This window comes from Trichomycterus rosablanca, chromosome 4 (assembly GCF_030014385.1).
Source record: "Trichomycterus rosablanca isolate fTriRos1 chromosome 4, fTriRos1.hap1, whole genome shotgun sequence".
Taxonomy (NCBI): domain Eukaryota; kingdom Metazoa; phylum Chordata; class Actinopteri; order Siluriformes; family Trichomycteridae; genus Trichomycterus; species Trichomycterus rosablanca.
The window spans coordinates 25,324,717-25,346,378 of NC_085991.1; the positions used below are offsets into that span (position 1 = coordinate 25,324,717).

Here is a 21,662-nt window from a genome sequence, read left to right on the forward strand (position 1 = left end):
TGGGTTGTTTGCATGATATTTATATTTGGCAATGGAATAATCAAACATACCTGTTATCTAATCATTCAAAGGTTGATATATTGAAATCTTTCCAGTGGGAGGTTCAACACAGTCGAGTGGACATAAGCCTAGAACAAATCCAAAAGAAATTGAATTAATCTTGCATCAATATTTGCTTAAACACTCGGCTAAAGATTCATGGTGAGGTATTTTCAATAGGTGGTCCCCACGGGCCACTTCTTTGTTACAATTAGTTACTCATCCTATATTAGTTCTATTAGGGGTTTCTATTGTCTTACTTGTATGGAATACTTGCTTATGTGTTTATGTTTGTAGACTTGTGTGTAGGGTTTAATATAATGCTATCTGCAACTAAGCCATGGCCGAGGGACCAAGTGTAAAGATATGTTTAAAACCTGGAGTAGGTATTTTTTATTACGTAACGCAATCTAAAGTACGAAGACAGACATATGGTCCAAATCCATGGGGCCCTTATGGCCCTGCATGCTGAGCGGTACGCAAAGAACGCAGCCTTATCGAGATCTGGAATGGACCAACCTTGATATGGTCTAGTAATGTGTTTTGGTCTCGGTTGTGGCCCTGACTCACTGAAAAAGAGGAACAGTTATTTCGAAACTGGGAAGCTGAAATGCACAAACCCTTGCCTTACCCAACCTTGAGACATCGTTATGAAAATTAGTGCAACTCCCAGAAAGGGAGAGAGTCTGGCCAACTCCTTCCCGTTCATACACAAAGGTTCTAGTTAACCGCGCCTGAATTGCTATATAAAAGGGGAAAAGTCCCTGGCACTTGCAGGAGCTCAGCCGTGGGACAGCGTGAATCTCCCGGCATTTCTGGGTGAAGTTTATCTCCTGCCAGAGCTGAAGGGGCTCCCCAGCTGATCAGATGTGGGTGATGATAGCTTAAATCCAGGGTGTATATATGCTTTGCAAGTAGTTTTAGGTTGGGAATTATTACTTATTGTATGTGTAACTATTGTGCATTATAATAAAGCTATTATAATCACGAACCAAGCGTGCCTGCTCTCTAACTCCTGAAAGTGAAAGTGTGAATCATCCATACTAAAACAAGCCAATTATGATTCAGATTTTATTTATTATTTATTTATAATGATGTTTTACACTTTGGTTACATTCATGACAGGACAGGTAGTTACACATTATTTATCAGTTCAAGTTTAATGTCAAACACCATCACAGTCAATTTTGTATCTCCAATTCATCTAATTTCACATCACATGTCATTGGACTGGTAGGAAAGCCACACAGATAAGTGTAGAACATGCAAACTCCAAACAGAAAGGACCCGGACCTTCTAGCTGTAAAACAACAGTGCTACTTCCTGATTCCCTGTGCCACCATTATGATTCAAATAACTGTATACATAAGCCAGTTAGCATTGTGGAAAATAATTAAAACAGTTAAACTGACATCGAAGTCTACCTGCAGGCAAGGGGAAAAAAAAAAAATAATCAAATGTCCTAACTTTGTAAATATATTTAACTCTATTACATGCATTTTATTTTATTTTATTTTATTTTAATAAACAACTCTAATAGTCACTCTGGTTGTTCTTTAATATAAAATATTTTATAACCCATACATTATTCACTTCCCATTTAAAGTTAATATAGTACATTTGTGTAAATAGGCTGTTTGTAAAAACAAACAACCAAAAATTCTATTTGCATGTCTACTGTACTTCTCTAAAGGCCACGCCTCTTACAAGTAAATAATGAAGCAGTTTGATTATGCTCTCATGCAGAAGACCGCCAACTACATCTCAGATATGAAGCTCTACTTCTCACCCACACTTGTGCTCAGTATATTATGTAAGTATATTTGTTTTGTTTCCACTGTGATAAATTAGAACAGGAACAGCTATGTTACTACATAACTATTTAAAAACATGTATAATAAACATTATGGTGCTTTAATATTTAGAGCTGTAAATTACACATTGGAGTATACTATACAACAAAAATAGAGCATTAAATATTTGCAAAAAGCTAAATGCAAATTTTAAATTTCTTCTACCACTTTTTTGTTTTTTTGATGAATTTCAGGTTTAGGTTCTGCCCAGTGGACACAGAGCCACAAACTGACAGTCAGTGCTGGTGAAAGTGCAATTTTTCACTGTTCAAACATTTTGAAAAAAGACATTCTTTACTGGTTTAAGCAACTTTACAACTCATCACCAGTTTGTATTGCAACAAGCCTTTATGCTTCTGGCCGATTTTTTTATTGTAATACATTTCAAGAAAACAAAATTAAAATCACCAGGAGTGAAACAACTTCAACTCTAAAAATTGTGAAAGTGGCTAAAACTGATGCTGCCCTTTATTATTGTGGAGTTATACGCTGGAATCGCATGATCTTTGACAATTCAACAAGGTTAGAGGTTAAAGGTAACAATGTTTAATTATTTACATTTTTACATAATTTTATTCACATACATTGTTGTTGATATAATTGATCACTTTGTTAATATAATGGGTAAAAAACTTTATGTGTATTGAGGACATGTGTTTTTTTTATTCTGTGCTTCAATGATGAACATACTTCTGAAAGTATTTTCATTAAATTACTGTTAGTTTTTGGAAGTAATTTAAAGAGCAAATATTTTTTTAAACATGACCAGTTGTGTTTTTATATAAAATGTGTGACATGTGAAAATATAAAAAAAATCAAGAAGGTAAAAATTTTATTTGTGCCACCTGAACATAGTTTTCAAAATTATTTTGTTTTAAGTCAGTAGGTTTATTACAATGATGCTGCATGACATACAAAAGTTTCCTCTCATTTTTATATAAAATATTCAGAAATTACTTTTCTATCATTTTGCTGAAATGTTGGCTAATGTATTTCTGTATTATAAGAGTATCTGATTGTTTTTCCATCACTGCTCTTTTTTGTTTCTCTGTATTCATTGAAACAGCATTTCTGCTTTTTAGTGTAGGAATTAGTGCAGTGAATGGACACATGTGCAAGTTCAATTTGCATAAATTCACTAAAGCAAATTTCTTATATGGACTTATTCATGTTTGCAAAGTAACAATTTAATTTAATGCTTGTTAACATTGTAGTATGTTAATATTCAATGATGAGAGCCTTGATATTTTACTTTAAAGGAAAAAACTCATCAATGAACAACACTGAACATGGAACACAACAAAAAACAAAAACAGGTACAAATTGTATTTATATCTTGATTGCTAACATGGAATTAACATCAGGGTTTAACATTTCATTTACAATCTAACTTTGAATAGATGATGAAGAAAATCTGACATCCCGAGACTGCGATGGTGGCATCTTTTTTATATTGACACTGGTTTTGGGTAGCATCCTGTCTATTATTGCCCTGATTCCAGTGATATTGTTCTCAATTACGCTGAAACAAAAAAGCACCCAGAAAAGAGGTAAACACAAAGCTTATGGATTTTACAATTTTACTAATAACAATTACAATAGTTGAAGCAATGCAACAGATTTGTTTTACTGTTGTCTTACAGATGCTGATGCCCAAGCTAATCTTCAACATGAAGAGGTAACATTAATTATTATTTCAATATTATTGGAATGAGGAGTATTGCACAGAAGTGGACGGTCTATATTGTAGTTGCCGTGCAATTTACATCAGACCATCCGCAGACAAAGCCAATCATGTCTGTATGCAAACGTGGTAGTACCATTGTGCCACCAGGGTTCCTTCATATTGAACCATGAAACATGAATCAAGGAACATGACCTAAGTAGTGATTACTAAACATTAAAAGTAAAAAAGCAGGTCAAATATAACACCCTAATTCTCTATATATAATGTTAATAAAATGAGCTTGTACAGAGAGTGAACAAGTAAACACTGTCGCACAACTATGATTTTTAATTGGTATTTGTCTTGCATCTAATGTTTGAAAACAATGTTTGGTACCTTCAGAGAAACACATTTGACCTTTTAATAGAAGTGATATTTTAATAGAATTTCTCTGAAGATAAAAGTGTAAATGTGAAGCACCACTGTAGTGATTAGTTACTAAGCTGTTAGTATTATATTTTTATGTTACGGATATAATATGCATGTTGAAATATTTATTTACGTACATTTCAGTATTTTAACTGACTGTTATAGGAGGACAATCAAGGGATGATGAACTATTCTACAGTTACTTTCTCCAAAAGGAAGAACAAACAAGCAGAAAAAGAAGTGGTGTATGCAAGTGTTAAGTGCGCTGCAAATTAAACACTGATCACATTGCTTTGCATGTAATAATTTTAGATCTGCGTTTTATGCTTTAATCTGATATTTAAGTCATTTAACTGTTCATATTGAAATGTTGTGAAAGTTTATCTGATATACACAGTATAGCCAAAAGTATTTACCACTTTGTAATGTTGCCATTTATTCTCACAACGCTTATAAGACATTTTGGCACCAAGAATTACAAGCAATGAAGTGTTTTAGTGTTTTAGTGCTCAGTGTTCCCATTCTTCCTGCAAACACGTATTAGAGTTGTTGTTGTCTTTTTAAAATTTTCTTCATATTCACTACTGGGGGCAGGTCAGAACAGGCCATTCAAGTATACTGTATGTATTCTTTTTTTCCCATAGCCATGCCTGTAATGTGTGCAGTAGTGATGGGAATTTCAGCTCCTTTTAGAGAGCCGGTTCTTTTGGCTCGGCTCACTAAAAAGAGCCGGCTCTTTCGGCTCCCAAGTGGCTCCTTAGATTTTTTTGTCGCTTAAATTAATTTATTACCAAATTACATGTAAAATTAATTACTAATGTAAAAAAACATTGTATCAAATGTTTATTATTTAAATTGCTTTATTTATATACTCAACATGGAACAGAGTGCTCCAACAATAAATTATAAAATACAAAAACAAAGACCCATCTCAATTAGACAAAAATATCTGATTGTGTATATCATTTGTACATTTGCATCTAGAGTGGGACGGCACAGTGGCTAAGTGGTTGGCACTGTCGCCTCACGACAAGAAGGTCCTGGGTTCGATCCCAAGGTGAAGAGCCCGGGTCCTTTCTGTGTGGAGTTTGCATATCTTTCCCATGTCCGCGTGGGTTTCCCCCGGGTGCTCCGGTTTCCTCCCACAGTCCAAAGACATGCAAGTGAGGTGAATGTTCCTGTCATGAATGTAACCAAAGTGTAAAACGTGACGTTAAAATCCTAATAAACAAAACAAAATAAACAAGCATCCAGAGTGAAACAACACATCAACAAAGCATCACTCACACTCAACAAAATATAAATGAAAATGTGCAAAACAAAAAGAAAATCCAGGTGAAAGCATCCAGGTGACAGTATTTGTAAGTATTTAGTTCAGTGGGTCTGAACTTCTCTGTAAAAGGGGCTTCTCGTGTCCAAACTTTACTATGTTTCCTCTCACTCATTTTCCTCACCTTTCCAGTGTGTAATGTCTGGCTGTGTAAAGCGCTGAGTTCTCTCTCTCTCTCTCTCTCTCCCTCTTGTTCGTGTGCACGCTGTCTCTGTGTGTGTAACCCCTCCCCTCCTGCTCAGTGTAAACACACAAACGCCACCACGGATCTTGAACAATCACGTGCGGTTTTGACAGAAAAAAAACGGAAAAAAACGGGAAAAAACGAATCGGCTCCCAATCAGGAGCCGGATCCCATCGTTCACTTTAAAGAGCCGGCTCTTAGAGCCGGATCGTTCGCGACCGACCCATCACTAGTGTGCAGCAGGTGTATTTGCATTGACTTGTTTAAAAATACCTGGACATCAGTGTAAAAGATGTCGTTACATTGCTTCCAGAAAGATCTGAAATACTGCCTTCAAGCCCAGAGAACGTAATGCTACTTCTGGACATGGTTAACATTTTTAACATAAAATTTTTTGCAAAGTAGCATTTGTACATTAACTCTGTATTGTAGTGCTTGACAAAGGTTCGCCAAGGTGGTTATATCAGCTATTGATGAATAATGATTCTTGATGCAGTGCCGTCTGAGGGATCAGTGATCACGGGTGTTCAGCTTAGGCTTGCGCCCTTGCCCTTTACACACTGAAGGGGAAAAATTATGCAAATTTTCTTACACATTAGTTGACAAACTGGAGATTTGGTGACATCAGCTGTTTGGAATCACATCATTATTTAGTTTTTTCACCTCGTTACTAGCCCTAAATTGTCCCCGTCTCAACTTTTTTTGGAATGTGTTGCAGACCTGAAATGCAAGAATGGAGGTATATTAACAAATGAAGTAAAGTTGACCAGATAAAATATAAAATATCTTGGGTTCATACTGTCTGCAGTGTAATAATAAACACTGCTTTTCTTTTATTTTGCATTCTCCAATTATTGTGTTTTTTCAGTTTTAATTAACTTACTTTTTTCTTTGTGTACTTTGTGAATGTAATTGACCTTTGGTGATTAGTAAAGTGTCATTTTATCTAATTTTATCTTATTTATTATAGATGTGCTTTTTACCTTAACATCAGCCTTATAAACACAATATATTTCTAAGTATATTTACCAAGTTGCTTAAAAAATCCATATTTTATTGTTCATTACAATTATGGTAATAAAATAATTTACAATAAAGACATTGATTTTTCTACACAACAAAAAAGCTATGTATCCAACTCACATTTTTAAAAAGGGATCTCATTTGTCTTAACTGTATAAGGACAAATGCTATTTTTAAGACTCTGCTGATATTAAGCTCCATTTCACCAAAAGCCACTGGAGAAAATCCTAGTAAGTAGCAATAAATAAACCAAGGATTGGCTTTAGCAATAAATTAACCAAGTTTTGCTTATCACTTTGTAATGTTTAGGCAGCCAACCAAGAATCGATCCACATACAGATTTTGTCTATCTGCGCATTTTAACTTGACTAGCAGCTGGGGGCACAGCTAATGTTACTGTCACTTGACAATCACCTGTGTCCGTGTCTGGGGTGTGTTATTGGCCCAGTTTTCTTTTTTGTCTTCATTTTTCCCCACAGCCTGCAGCAAACAACCCTGTCCCCATCCCACCTGTTCCCCCTTTCCCCCTGTCTGGGATGGAATGCTACTATAGCAATATCAATATGCAGGCACTGTGGATGGAGAATTATCTATAGGATTCCTTTTTTGGATTTTGGAACTTTAAGAGCTGTTCCTTCAGGAGGGAGTCATCCAAATATGGCCAGCAGAGGGGCACTGAGGTGCAGATGATTAAGGTGTCGGCTCCTTCTCATTGAGCGTTAACTCATTGAGTGAGGGGGATTTTGGAGCCTGGCCCGTGGCAAATGCTTTTCTCATTTGAAAATAAATAGCACACACATAAACACTCATATTTTGTATAAAGAGTGAGGGAACTTAGTTTCAGAGTTCAGAAGTTCACCTGTGGACGAAAACAGCTCTCGTGCCCAGGGTTTTCCCAATCAGCTGAACTCCTGTGGACCCTACTGGAGTTCCCCGGTCAAACGTACACAAGTCATGGCTGTTTGGTGAGGCTGTTTCTGTACATAGTTTACTAATAATCTATTATCTTATTAGCTTCTGATCACTACAATATATATTTGAAGGTGATATCATCACCTTGCTTGCTTGCTGGTTAATAAAAGATACAAACCTTAAACTTGGGTCTCATCATTGAATCCCTGAAAGCTTCTATATTTCCTGTTAATTTAAATTACTCATATTTGGGCAAGCAAAACACTGACTCTCAGTAATTAAATGATTTTTTTCTTTCCACAATCCATCTTCCAACACATTTTCTTTATACTATATTTTAATAGGCATCACTAAAAAGTAGACAGGTCTCCAGGTCAGCCTGGTTTGTTTCACTTTATACACTTTTAGATGCTGGTCAATTATGTGTATTTGGCCTATACAATATCTGTATTATAATAATATACATACATACAAAATACATACATACATACATGTGTGTGTTTTTCACTACTGTAAAAAGTTGTGTGTTGTCTGTTTCTGGGCACTCTGAGCTATGGTAAAAAAATAAATGACTTGAGTGTGATGTGTGAACACATTTGTCAAATATATCGTGATTCCGATTCTAATACATATGCATGTTGTAAAATAAAACAAAAATTATAATTAAATAGGCCCATTTTACATTAAAATTGGCAATGCAAAAAAAAAATCTATTCAAAGATTCAAGCTTAACATCAGAATGGCAGTATAATAATATAAAATTAAAAATAATAATAATAATATATTTTTTTCTAGATGGGAATATAAACAGCTTGTTGGCTTACATGGCTTCCCGACCCAGTTAAATGCTCACTCACTTGTAAGCCACACTAGAAGAACCACACACTAAAGGAACCACACACATGCGGAACCACACACATGGGTAACAGATTGCAGGTTACAAAGACACAATCATTATTTTCCCAGGTAAAACCACTTACCAATTAACAACCTAATTTCTGTTTCTATCCCCCCATCCTCCACAACCTACACCCAATAACACCCCACTTGCAACACTTTTCTTCATTATACAAGCTCTTGTTATGTGATTTGTCACATTGTTGACATTTATTTGCAAAACCATATGAAATATAAACGTAAAAGTATATAATCCTAATAAGAAAAGATCTGAATTATATGAAGGCATTGAAATACTGCTTAGGCACACATGTGAAACAGTGAAAATATGATCATGCTGACTATTATTAGTCTCTTTGTGGATTTACAATAAAATGGTAAATGTTCTGTGAGCAGCTCTCAGAACTCCATTTCCCAGAAGCCTCAGCACTGATTACTGCTGATCAGACACACCTGCAAGACTCTGCATAAAAGGCTCACCCAAATCATGGTTCATTGCTGCACCTTTGTAGAGGGGCAGACAGTATGGTAACTAGGTGAACAAAATGGTAACAAAAAGGTGAAAAAAAAAAGAAGAGAAAGCTACAACAAACAAGTAAAAGAAAGGAGAGAAAAGAACAAAAAGCTGAAACATTTTAGTTAAAGGAGTGGTTTTAGCCCTAAGGCTGAGGATAGTTTTGTGTTGGACTATTTACTATTGTTTGAGCACGCCATTTTCAGCACTTCCATTGTTTGTCGTTCCCGCCTTTTTTACTACCACCTTTTTGAGTGCTTTTTCCATGTGCTTTTCCACTCCCCCAGTAGAGCAGTGGTAAAGCACTGCTCCATGGTTCAGTGGGTTGCCGGTGTGACCACACATATCTCCACGCCTCATACATTGTTTTCTTTGTTTTATTAGGTCACATTCACTGTTTAACCTATGTTAAATAAACCAGGAGCTCTGCTCTTGGGTCCACCACTCCCCCATCCCATAACATGTTTATGCTGTTTAGTTTCAATCTCTAACTGAGGAGTATATGATAGTTTGGTGCGAGTCTCTTTGTGTTTCTTGCTTCTTAGATTTCTTTGCTTGGAATCTAAGTGCAGCATAGCTCATGTCCTCTCTCTCCACACTCTAAAAAACAGAGAGAATTTGTGTTTAATTTAATTACATCCTCGTATTATACACAATATCCTTAATAAAAACAATTCTAAAATATAATAATTTAAGGTGCACAGTGATGCCAGGGAAACTTTACCAGGATACTATTATAAACAATATTTATATAACTTCATCTTTGTTTTATCTCACCATAAACAAACAAAAAAAAAGTTTGTTTTTTATTGTATTGTTAATTAATAATACTCTACAGTCAAGTATTTTAAATGCTGGTGGTACAGGGCTACTTTTCTGCTCTGCAGTCTTTTATATGTTTAGCAAACTATTTGTACATTGTTCCAATTAGTCCTTCACAAAAAAAGTTAAAATTTCAATAGTTACAACAATTATTCAGATCAAAGTTATACCTCATCAATGAAAGAAGCAGATGCATGTGGTCGCTTAGGTTCAAATGTTGGAACACTCATTCTGGTCTCTGTAATGAATTAAGAATCATTGTTAATATAAGCAAACAAGGGAGGTACATTTATTATCTGTGCCTGTGCTTTTAATCTGCTTCATGCACATAAAGTAATGTAATGTACCCTAACTCCCTTTAAAGACATTTACGTATGATTAACAATAGCAAGAATAGAAGTACTTATTTACACTGAGAATTAAGAACAACACACATTCAAAATATTTATTTGGAATACAAATATTAATTATTTTATTTAATCTAAGATACATTTTAAAATCTAATTTCACATTAAATGAGAGTTGTTTACATGTTTACAACAACAATGCATTTAATTTGTTTGATTTGACCGTCATGTTTTACACACTTCAGTTACATTCATGGCAGAAACGGTAGTTACTCATTAAACAAGGTTCATCAGTTCACAAGGTTATATCAAACACAGTCTTGGACAATTTTGCATCTCCAATTCACCTCATTTGCATGTCTTTGGACTGTTGGAGTAAACCGGAGCACCCGGCAAACTCCATACAGAAAGGACCCTTACCGCCCCACCTGAGAAACAAACCCAGGACCTTCTTGCTTTGAAGTGACAGCGCTACCCTCTGAGCCACCGTGCCGCCCAGGATACAAAAAAAATATACACTGTATTCTGGATGTGATATGATCATTTATGATTATTTAAATTTAGGTCCTGTGTCTGGTCCAGTGATACAACTTCTTTAATGTAATGCTGATGATTTATACCTGATCCTAGAGGTACAGATAAAATACAGTTTAACAAAAGCATAAATAAATAAAACAATATTGCAAAAAATACTTCCACTAGACATTGGCTAACCTTCGTAACTGAGAAATACTCCATTTCCGAAAATATTAAGATCATAATCCCAAATAGAACAGTAAAAAATTGCAGTGTCATTTGGCTTTGTGTTGTTAATTGTTAAAGTAAACAGATTTATTATTATTTAAATTTAGGTTTGAAATAGTATGTCCAACTCTGATTTTTGTACATATTAGGTTAGATATACATTAATTTTAATTGTACGTTAATTAAGTTTTATTAGTAAGTGATATTTCAGAAAATATGTGGATAGATACAGCCTTGATAGTAGAAGTAAAATAAAAAAATAGATAGACGTACCAGATGGGCACATGTTTCTGTTTTTTGCCAATGACCACAATAGGACAGCAATGATAATAAAACACATGAGGTTTAATAACGCCAATCCCAGGATGCCCCAGTAAATTTGACTATATTCATCCTTACTTCCTAAAATAAAAAATACATGCTTAATATCAGTTTGCAATATCATCGTGTACATTTTACAAATCTGGTTTGATGCTGCTTATTTATGCTTCCGCTTACCTGTAAATTCAAGTGTAGTGCCGTTACCAAACAGAATCCCTCCACAAGTAGCTACAGCACAGTAGTAAGTTCCAGCATCAGAGGTTCTGAGGTTCCTCTTGGGGAGACTGTAGATACAGCTCTGTGTAGAAGATCCAGCATCAGATTTGTTCTTACACTGATCACTGCTGTCTCCATCAGTGTAAATGATTCCTGGATGAGATTCTCCTGAACCATGTCTGATCCAGAACACACTGTGTTCTCCTGCACAGCTCTGAGTGACTACTGTACACTGCAGAGTCACATTGTCTCCTGGATGAAGCGACTCTTTTAATTTCAGACTGTCCTGTGTCTGGTCCAGTGATACAACTTCTTTAATGTAATGCTGATGATTTATACCTGATCCTAGAGGTACAGATAAAATACAGTTTAACAAAAGCATAAATAAATGAAACAATATTGCAAAAAATACTTCCACTAGACATTGGCTAACCTTCGTAACTGAGAAATACTCCATTTCCGAAAATATTAAGATCATAATCCCAAATAGAACAGTAATAAATTGCAGTGTCATTTGGCTTTGTGTTGTTAATTGTTAAAGTAAACAGATTTCCATTCTTTTTTGCTGTAAATCTTTTATCATGTTTAAAGTCTCCATAAAATTCAGATGTAGCACCGAAAAGGGTGACAATGCAGGTTGGTCCTTCTCCAAGAGACTGTCTGAACCAGTAGAGGTAATTTCCATTAAATTCAGAAATTTTACAAAATAAAGTAACTGTCTGACCTGGTACAAACGTCTGCAGCTTTTTAGGCTGAATTACAGAGACACTAGTCACAAAACCTGTGGAAAAACAAACACAGTGAAAGCAATGTCTTCTTTAAATACTATTTAGATGTATTGCAATTATGAATGTAATATCACTTACCTGTTCCTAGAGAAACAATACACATAAGAATTAGTTTGATCATTTCTAAAGACCCCCTTTTTTAAAACAAGGTCACCCATATACACTGCTTGAAGGAAAAGTGAGACTGACACTTTAGGGTTTGATGTGTCTTTTGAAGGGTGACTTGTCTAAGCCTCATTGGCTGCTCTGATTTTAAATGCAGGCTTTGACAGTGATGTTCTTTTGTTGAGGGATGTTTCCTTTGTTTTTAATATTCAGCATTTTTAGATGTAGCCAGTACTGTATTTTTCCTAGTGTCGCAAACTAAACAGTTGCTCTCAGATTTAGTTGGTGATCAGATATTCCTTTGTTTAAACATTACTTTTCTGATACTGATCATGAATAATCTAGTATAGCCTACACTACGGTGGCCGAGAAGTGCAAAACAAATTTACATTTCAGAAAACAAAATTACAAAAAAAACAAATTTACAACGAAAGCAAAAACAAATTTACAAGTGCTTGTCTCCCATTGATAAAAATACGGACCAAAGCGCGTCCTGTATCAGTTCAATACTGAACGCAGCGTTTAGTTTCCAAATAAAGAAGGATTCTGTATTTTACGGGATGGTTGGTAACCCTGGTTTGATTGTGTCTTATATAGTGAGTGAGATAAAACACAGCGCCAAAGCTTCATCAGTCCCGCACATTCCTGCTGCTTTATTATAAGCTCCGATACACTCCGGACTCCGAGTCCAGTGTTACAAAAGTGAAACAAGCTTCAAAGCCTCGGTATCAAATGTTCCGTCTCTAATAAACAATGTTTTGTCCATTTTGTGTTAATTATTTTCATTATTTCACTTTTTTTGTTCTTGTGGGAATTCCTTAGATGTTTAGAAGAGCGGACGGTAGATAGAGATGCACACACCACGTCTAAACATCTGCACAAACTATCTAATAACTTTCCACAAGAAAAACAATAGCGGGTCAACTGGATAAAATGATTTCCACAAACTAGACAAAACCTTGATTATCGTTACCATCAAAAACTCCGTTCACTTTACCGCTGAGAAACAGTTTGATTGACAGCAGGTAAGCAACACGCACTTCCGGTTTATTGTACCTACCCTTTCCGTCAGAAATGTGCGACCGAGAAGTGCAAAACAAATGTACATTTTAGAAAACAAAATTACATATGCCGAAAACAAATTTACAAGTGCTGAAACACTTTTACATATGCCAAAACAAATTTACAAACACTGGGTACCCAAGCACTTGTAAATTTGTTTTTGCTTTCGTTGTAAATTTGTTTTTGTTTTTTTGTCATTTTGTTTTCTGAAATGTAAATTTGTTTTGCACTTCTCGGCCACCGTACTACACACCCTTTTTTAATGTTGCATAATGTACACTCCAATGTTGTGCCAATCCTTTAACACCCAGACATGTATTGAGTTTTGCACCAACCATGAATGAAAATTTTCCTGTTTTAGGTTTTCTCCAATGAGCAAATGGTTACATAGGTCTCATGAGTGCATTTTCTTAGTTATTATTTTTAATTTTCAGACCATTTATTTGTTTTAGCTCAATTAAAAGTCATTTTGGTTTGGCTTTTTTGATTTTTGCCCAAAAGTGTAGTTGAAGATGAAGCATTAACCTTTGTTCTTTTATTCTTTTGCACTTCAAATCTTATTGAAACATTTGTCCAGCTGCAATCAGATTTTTTTTAGTCTAGTACATATTGATGACGCTTTTTATTTAAAATATTACACAGAATTGAATAACAAAGGACCTTAAGTAAAGTTGTGAAGAGTGACTCCTCCAGACTTGCTTGGTAAGACTTTTTTAAACTTCAGTGGCAGACTGGAGAAAAACATTCTTACACATGATCATGATTATTAATGTCAATGTATTTTTAATTTAAAGTTTAGAACGAATAAACAAAAAGAGCAAACAGTTAAATAAACTGGTGTCCTTTCTACAATGTAAAGATGGTTTAGTTCTTGCCATCATTGTTGTAAATGTGTGGCATATGCAGGTTGCTTTGTTTTCACCCTTCGGTCCAGTAAATCAGAATCCAGATCAATGCAGATTAAGTTCGGACCCTGCTGGTCTTACTATGATTTCAAGCTTACCATCTTGTTCTTGTATTCTAAAGTATTTTTAACATATCTTGGAGGGATGTTTAGAATCATTGTCTTTTTGTAGAATTAAACATTGTCCAACTAGACATAAACCAAAAGTGTATTGCATGGCAATGCTCAGTGCCGTGGTAGCCTGTTTGGGTCAGGACTTCAGTCACTCCATGCAAGTCACTGACTCTGGATCCAGCACCGACTTGGGATTCATATTTGACAGTTGTGTCACACACTGTGAAATCATCCTATTGCCTACTTACCAGTGTACAAACACCCCACCTGAAGAAGTATGTAAAAGTATTATAATTTTTTAATTTATTAGTTAGTAAGACCTTCTTCCAGATGTCAGTAGTCCACTGGCTGTGCTGCATGACCCATAGAACAGCCCCACACTTTTGTTTGCTGAGATAGAATGGTTGTAAGTAACACCTGTAGGAAATAACAATTACCAAATTTTAATGTACATCCATTTAGAGAATAGTTATGTATTAATTTCTATGTTCCCATCTTTTTGTTAAATTATACAATTAAAGTACATGTTTTGGCTGAGCAACTTTTATATTGTATTTTGTAAATATAAAAACAATTGGAATTTTATTATTGCAACACACGTAAAAACGTTGGCATGGGGTTTTACAGAATTTTCAAGTTTTTACACAGTTTTTAAACATTCTATAATAAGCAGGCGAATTGGTATCAGGTGATATCATGGGTATAAAAGGAGGATCAATCTAAAACCTAGCCTGTGCAAGTCATGGTTTCAGCACACATTTCTGCTTATGCTCCACGCCCCCCCTCTTCACATTCATGATCACCACCTGTTCCTTGTTATTCATTAATTGTCTTGTGTACAAGTATCCCCTGTTTTTTTGCTCATGTTAGGGGCTGATTTTTTAAAGTTGGATATAGTAATGCAGCATCAAACCCTACCTGTAATCATGAAAGATTCAGTGTGCCTTCTTTTAGCCTAGCCATAGTATTAGCCTTGATTTCTTTGTTAGAGGTTAGCCATAGTATTAGCCTTGATTTCCTTGTTAAATGTTAGCTGTAGTATTAGCCTTGATTTCCTTGTTAGAGGTTATCCATAGTATTAGCCATAGTATTAGCCTTGATTTCCTTGTTAAAGGTTAGCCATAGTATTAGCCTTTGGTCATGTCCTTGTCTTAGCATGGTCATTAGCTTTAGCTTAGATGTTAGTATGTAGGATTTGGTCAAGTAAAAGGTTTAGAGGAGTCTAAAAGTTTAGCATTTAGCATTAGTATAGCATTAGCATAGCCTTAGCCTTTAGTATAGAGATTCATTTTCATAGAGTAAAACTCTATTGTTCATAGTGTGTCTTGTCTGTGTTCCCAGTTCTTGCCTTGTTTCTTGTTTTAACTGGTTTAGTGACATCAATAAAATCCCCTGCAAACATCTCTGGACATGTGTCTTGTTTAACAAGCTGTCTTAGAAAAGCAGGCATAACAGGCCATGGCTCATTATTTTGTGTGCAACTTTGTGAAAGAGTGATGAACGTTTCTTAACACAAGATTGCAAAAACTATTATTTAGGCCTTTCACCATCTACTATACATAATATATTGGAAAAATTTTGGAAATCCAGAGAAATCTCAGTCAATACAGCCACAGAGGCTTTGGAGTACTTTGGAATATTATTGTTACTTAACAGAATCTACCACTGCATCAAAAAATGCAACCTAAGACATACATCAAATCGATGTCAAGTTTTTGGGCCACTGCTCATCTCTGAAACCTGCTGTGGTCAAATGAGACCACATTGCAGTTTGTTTTTATGAAAAAAGACATCAAGTTCTCAGTGCCAAAGACAAAAAGGACCATCCAGACAGTGATCAGCAAAAAGGTGCAAAGGCCAACGTGTCATGCTGTGTGCTGCATCAATGCCTGCGACATAGGTGGCTTGCATATGTGTAAAACTACCATTAACATGAAGTACATTGAGATTTTGAAGAGACATTTTCATATTCCATATTAAGTTAATTCAGGAATACAATGCTTGGTCTCTTTTTCTGCAAACACAACAACATAGCTTTATAAACACAGATGGGTGGCTTGGTGGCTGTTAAAATCCTAATAAACAAATAAATAAATAAACAAACACAGATTGTCTTTCAATTTTATTGCTGCAACATTTTTTTTGTTTTCAAAAGTAAGGGAATAAGCCTATTTACCACAGTGTTAGATATTATATGAATAATTGTTTATGTGAAACAAGTGTATTTCAAACCACAGCGTTAAACTGTACCATTTACATGTACTATGATGCTTGTGGTGATGCTTAGCTCACTGAAATGATTCGCATACTGGTGGTGGATCATTCTCAGCACTGCAGTGACAATGACATGGTGGTGTGTTAGTGTGTGTTGTGCTGGTATGAGTGGATCAGACACAGCGGTGTTGCTGAAGTTTTTAAATATTGAGTCCACTCACTGTCCACTCTATTAGACACTCCTACCTAGTTGGTCCACCTTGTAAATGTAAAGTCAGAAACGATCGCTCATCTATTGCTGCTGTTTGAGTTGGTCGTCTTCTAGACCTTCATCAGTGGTCACAGGACGCTGCCTACGGGGCGCTGTTGGCTGGATATTTTTGGTTGGTGGACTATTCTCAGTCCAGCAGTGACATTGAGGTGTTTAAAAACTCTATCAGCGCTGCTGTGTCTGATCCACTCATACCAGCACAACACACATTAACACACCACCACCATGTCATTGTCACTGCAGTGCTGAGAATGATCCACCACCCAAATAACACCTACTCTGTAGTGGTCTGGTGGGGGTCCTAACCATTACTATACAAAGTGCTTCTATGGTAAATGAAACTGATAAAATGAACAATGTGTGTAGAAACAAGGAGGTGGTTTTAATGTTATGACTGATTGGTGTATACAGTAATGTGCAAAAGTCAGGTAAATAAATGCTGAAAAGTAAGAATGATTTCAAAAATAGAATTGTTAATCGTTTATTTTTTGTCAAATAACAAAATGCAAAGTGAATGAACAAAAGAGAAATCTAAATCAAATTAAAATTTGGTGTGACCACCATTTACCTTCATTAGTTATTTTAGGTACACTGTAACATATATAAAATACATATTAATGTAAATACATATATATGTATTCATGTATTTATATGTGAGTGAGTATATTTTTATATGTGTATTATATGTGTATTATATATGTGGGTGTATTTTTTTGGAAACAAAAAATTGTATTTAATTTAAAGAGTATATACACAACGTTTACTTTATTCTAATGATTAATTTAAGCCTCTAACAGAGGTGTATATGACAGTTTGGTGTGAGTCTCTTTGTGTCTCTCGTCTCTTGGATTTCTTTGCAGGGAAATTAAGTGCAGCATAGCTTAGGTCCGCTCTCTCCACACTCTATAAATGAAGAAAATTTGTATTAAAATAGTTGCTCATAATATAATATTCTGTAGTTTAGGAAGTGTAATTGTAAATAAAAAAAAAGACAGCATGGAATTTTTAAATGTATGCAGTTTTAATAAAGTGTAAAACACCTTTAAAAGACAAATCACTTGTTTACAAATCACTTGCATTTTACTTTTATTTGCATTATTTCTATTGTTACTTTTTAGAATATTTCTTTACCTTATTGTTGACAGAAGCAGATGGATGTGATTGCTCAGGTTCAAATGTAGAAATAATCTCTCTGTTCTCTGTAATAAATTCAATAAAATCATTAGCATCAGCACAACAAATAAATAATTAAAATGATTTTAATGGGTTTTTCTAGACACGAGCTTGTGTCCAGTATTGTGGCACAGCTAACAAAAAGGTAGAGCCAGGTTTTTACCTTTCCAGACTAACCCTGGTTGGGTTCTTAACACATTTTAAGTATAATTAAAGAAAACAGGATGCCCATGACCACAATCTTAAGTGCCATGGCAAAGAGTCTAAATACTTTTTTGAATAAGGGATTTATTACTTGATTTTTCATTCATTTTCTAAAACATATTTTCGGTGATAAAGTGTAACAAAAATGGCAAATATATAAATTAATGGTTAATTTAACAACCCAATAAATTATGCAAAAATCAAGAGACTAAATCCACTGTATATTTTAGCTCCATGTTTCAGTATTCAGTAATATTCCTGCTATAGATGTGTGGAAGGATGGACACTTAAAACAATAGACTTACCAGATGTGCCTATGTTTCTCTTCTTTGCCAATGCGCACAATAGAACAGCAATTATAATAAAACACATGACAGTTAATACTGCCAATCCGAGGATGGTTTGCTGCATTGTAACAAGTTCATCATTTTCCCCTAAAATTCAAATATAGCTGCTTAACTGCAGTAAGCAACAAGAACATCATGTACATTTTACACATCTGGTTTAATGCTAAATCTCATTCATGCTTCTGCTTACCTGTTAATTCAAGTGTAGTGCCATTACCAAACAGAATTTTCCCACAAGTAGCTAGTGCACAGTAGTAAGTTCCAACATCAGAGGTGCTGAGGTTCCTCTTAGGGAGACTGTATATACAGCTCTGTGTAGAAGATGCAGCATCAGATCTGTTCTCGCACTGACCACTGCTGTCTCCATCAGTGTAAATGATTCCTGGATGAGATTCTCCTGAACCATGTCTGATCCAGAACACACTGTGTTCTTCTGCACAGCGCTCAGCGACTACTGTACACTGCAGAGTCACATTGTCTCCTGGATGAAGCGACTCTTTTAATTGACTGTCCTGTGTCTGGTCCTGGTATACAACTTCTTTAATGTAATGCTGATGTTTTAAATCTGATCCTAGATGTACAGATCAAATACAATTCAACAAAAAGCGTAAAAAGGCTACTACAAATATTACTGATAGATGTTGACCAACCTTCATAACTGAGAAAGACTCCGCTTCCAAATTCAACAAAGTTATAGCTCCAAACAGCACAGTAATAAATTCCCATGTCGTATGGCTTCAATTCTTTTATTGTTAAAGTAAATAAATGTTCATTCTTTTCTGCTATAATTCTGCTGTTCTCATGTTCAAAGTTTTTACAATATTGAGGTCTTTTACCAGCATAAAGGTTGACAATGCACAATGGTCCTTCTCCGAGAGACTGTCTGAACCAGTAGAAGTGATTCTCATTAAATCTGAAAATATTGCAAGATAAAGTAACTGTCTGACCTGGTACAAACATCTGCAGCTTTTCAGATTGAATTACAAAGACACTAGTCACAAAACCTGTGGAAAAAAGCACAGTGAAAGTAATGTCTCTTTTAAATACATTTAAATTACATTATTTACATTATTGCAATTATGAATGTAATATCACTTACCTGTTTCTAGAGAAACAATACACATAAGAATTAGTTTGATCATTTCTGAAGACCCTTTTCATTAGGACTCTTCTTATACATTGCTTGTAAGAAAAGTGAGAGTGATACCTTTGGGCGTCTTCTTAAGGGTGACTTGTTTGATGTTGGCTGATCCTCATTGGCTGCTCAGATTTCAAATACAAGCTTTGACAGTAGTGTGATTTTTTTTTTTTTTTTTTTTGGCCCAATTTTCTACTCTTTCTGTAGTATGTAATGTTAAGCATGTCTAATTGTAAATTGTACTTTTTTGCTTCAGTTTAAAAAATGACTGGAGTGGTTTAATAAAGACCATCAATCTTACCATCAAATCTACTGAGCCACTGACGGGAACACATTTATTATTATTTTTGTATATGGTGTAACAGCACATCTTTTTTAACCATGTCAGCTTTTACTGTATTAAAACATATATACATATTTAATTATTATTTACTGTATATAACTTTTTAAATAATATAAACATATAAATATTTATATAAATATTTTAGTTAAAATACATTATGGCTTAAAGTTAATTAAAATATCGTAAAAATACACTAACAATAAAGAATACTGTACATTAAAAATAAAAAGACATTAAAAATTAAAGACATATTTTATAAGATAAGTTTCTCAAGACTCAAGATTATTCTTATGCTAGTCAGAAACAATCTAAAACCAATCCTTAACTGATTAATGTCAAAGAAATAAAAACTGTATGCACTATTACTTCACTGTTCCTGTCAGAAACACAGCATTCATATATCTCTGTTTTTACATTCATCATTTATCCTCAGTGGAAATGGATTTGTATAAGAAGACCAAAACCTATTTTTTAAGCATTCCAAACATATACAACCCCAAATCAGAAAAAGTTGGGACAGTATGGACAATGCAAAAAAAATAAAAATAAAATGCAGTGTTCCTTACATTTGAACCCATACGTTTGAACCCAATATATTTCATGTTTTTTCTGCCCAACTTAATTTCATTTGTTAATATACCTTCAATAAAAGCTGAAACACTAAATCACTTGGTATCCTCGGTGCCAAAACATCTTTTAAGTGTGGTGAAAAGGAATGGCAACATTACAAAGTTGTAAATGCTTTATTGTCCCAACTTTTTTTTGGAATGTGTTGCAGGCCTGAAATGCAGGAATGGATGTTTATTAATAAATAAAATGAAGTTGAGCAGACAAAACATGAAATATCTCAGGTTCATCCTGTCTGCAATCAAATAAAAGTCAAAGTAAACGTAAGAAACAGTTTTTTTTTATTATTATTTGCATTTTTCATGCTTTAAAAAGGTTTTCAGGTTGTAAAAAATGATGAAAAGCGTCATAGGCTGGTGACATCACATAATATGGACTGGATCTATTACTGGTGCATTACCTACAGTGGGGGCAAAAAGTATTTAGTCAACCACTGATTGTGCAAGTTCTCCTACTTAGAAAGATGAGAGAGGTCTGTAATTTTCATCATAGGTACACTTCAACTATGAGAGACAAAATGAGGAAAAAAATCCAGGAAATCACATTGTAGGATTTTTAAAGAATTTATTTGTAAATTATGGTGGAAAATAAGTATTTGGTCAATAACAAAAGTTCAACTCAATACTTTGTAACATAACCTTTGTTGGCAATGACAGAGGTCAAACGTTTCCTGTAAGTCTTCACCAGGTTTGCACACCTGTAGCTGGTATTTTGGCCCATTCCTCCATGCAGATCTCCTCTAGAGTAGTGATGTTTTGGGGCTGTCGCTGGGCAACACGGACTTTCAACTCCCTCCACAAATTTTCTATGGGGTTGAGGTCTGGAGACTGGCTAGGCCACTCCAGGACCTTGAAATGCTTTTTACGGAGCCACTCCTTCGTTGCCCGAGCGGTGTGTTTGGGATCATTGTCATGCTGGAAGACCCAGCCACGTTCCATCTTCAATGCTTTCACTGATGGAAGGAGGTTTTGGCTTAAAATCTCACGATACATGGCCCCGTTCATTCTTCCCTTAACACGGATCAGTCGTCCTGTCCCCTTTGCAGAAAAACAGCCTCAAAGCATGATGTTTCCAC

The 21,662-nt window shown here is 35.0% G+C and overlaps 1 protein-coding gene across 1 annotated transcript; it reads right to left on the bottom strand.

Moving 5' to 3' along the window:
- Positions 1-9,327: 9,327 nt before the first annotated feature.
- On the bottom strand, positions 9,328-19,621 carry LOC134311893 (immunoglobulin superfamily member 3-like). The gene is made up of 10 exons (XM_062993542.1): positions 19,579-19,621; positions 19,427-19,483; positions 18,670-19,050; positions 12,164-12,169; positions 11,731-12,078; positions 11,259-11,642; positions 11,034-11,162; positions 10,637-10,642; positions 9,840-9,907; positions 9,328-9,447 (listed from the first exon to the last, which is right to left on the bottom strand). The coding sequence occupies exons 1-10, from the start codon at positions 19,619-19,621 to the stop codon at positions 9,328-9,330; spliced, it is 1,542 nt and encodes a 513-aa protein (XP_062849612.1).
- Between the last annotated feature and the right edge of the window lie 2,041 nt (positions 19,622-21,662).

Excerpts from the sequence above, each read along its gene's own strand:
- LOC134311893 (XM_062993542.1), bottom strand. The coding sequence starts at position 19,621 with ATGATCAAACTAATTCTTATGTGTATTGTTTCTCTAGAAACAG. Across the intron at positions 19,051-19,426 it reads GCTGCAGATGTTTGTACCAG|GATCAGATTTAAAACATCAG; the intron begins GTCAGACAGTTA and ends CTGTACATCTAG. Across the intron at positions 9,448-9,839 it reads CTGCTTCTTTCATTGATGAG|AGTGTGGAGAGAGAGGACAT; the intron begins GTATAACTTTGA and ends TCTGTTTTTTAG.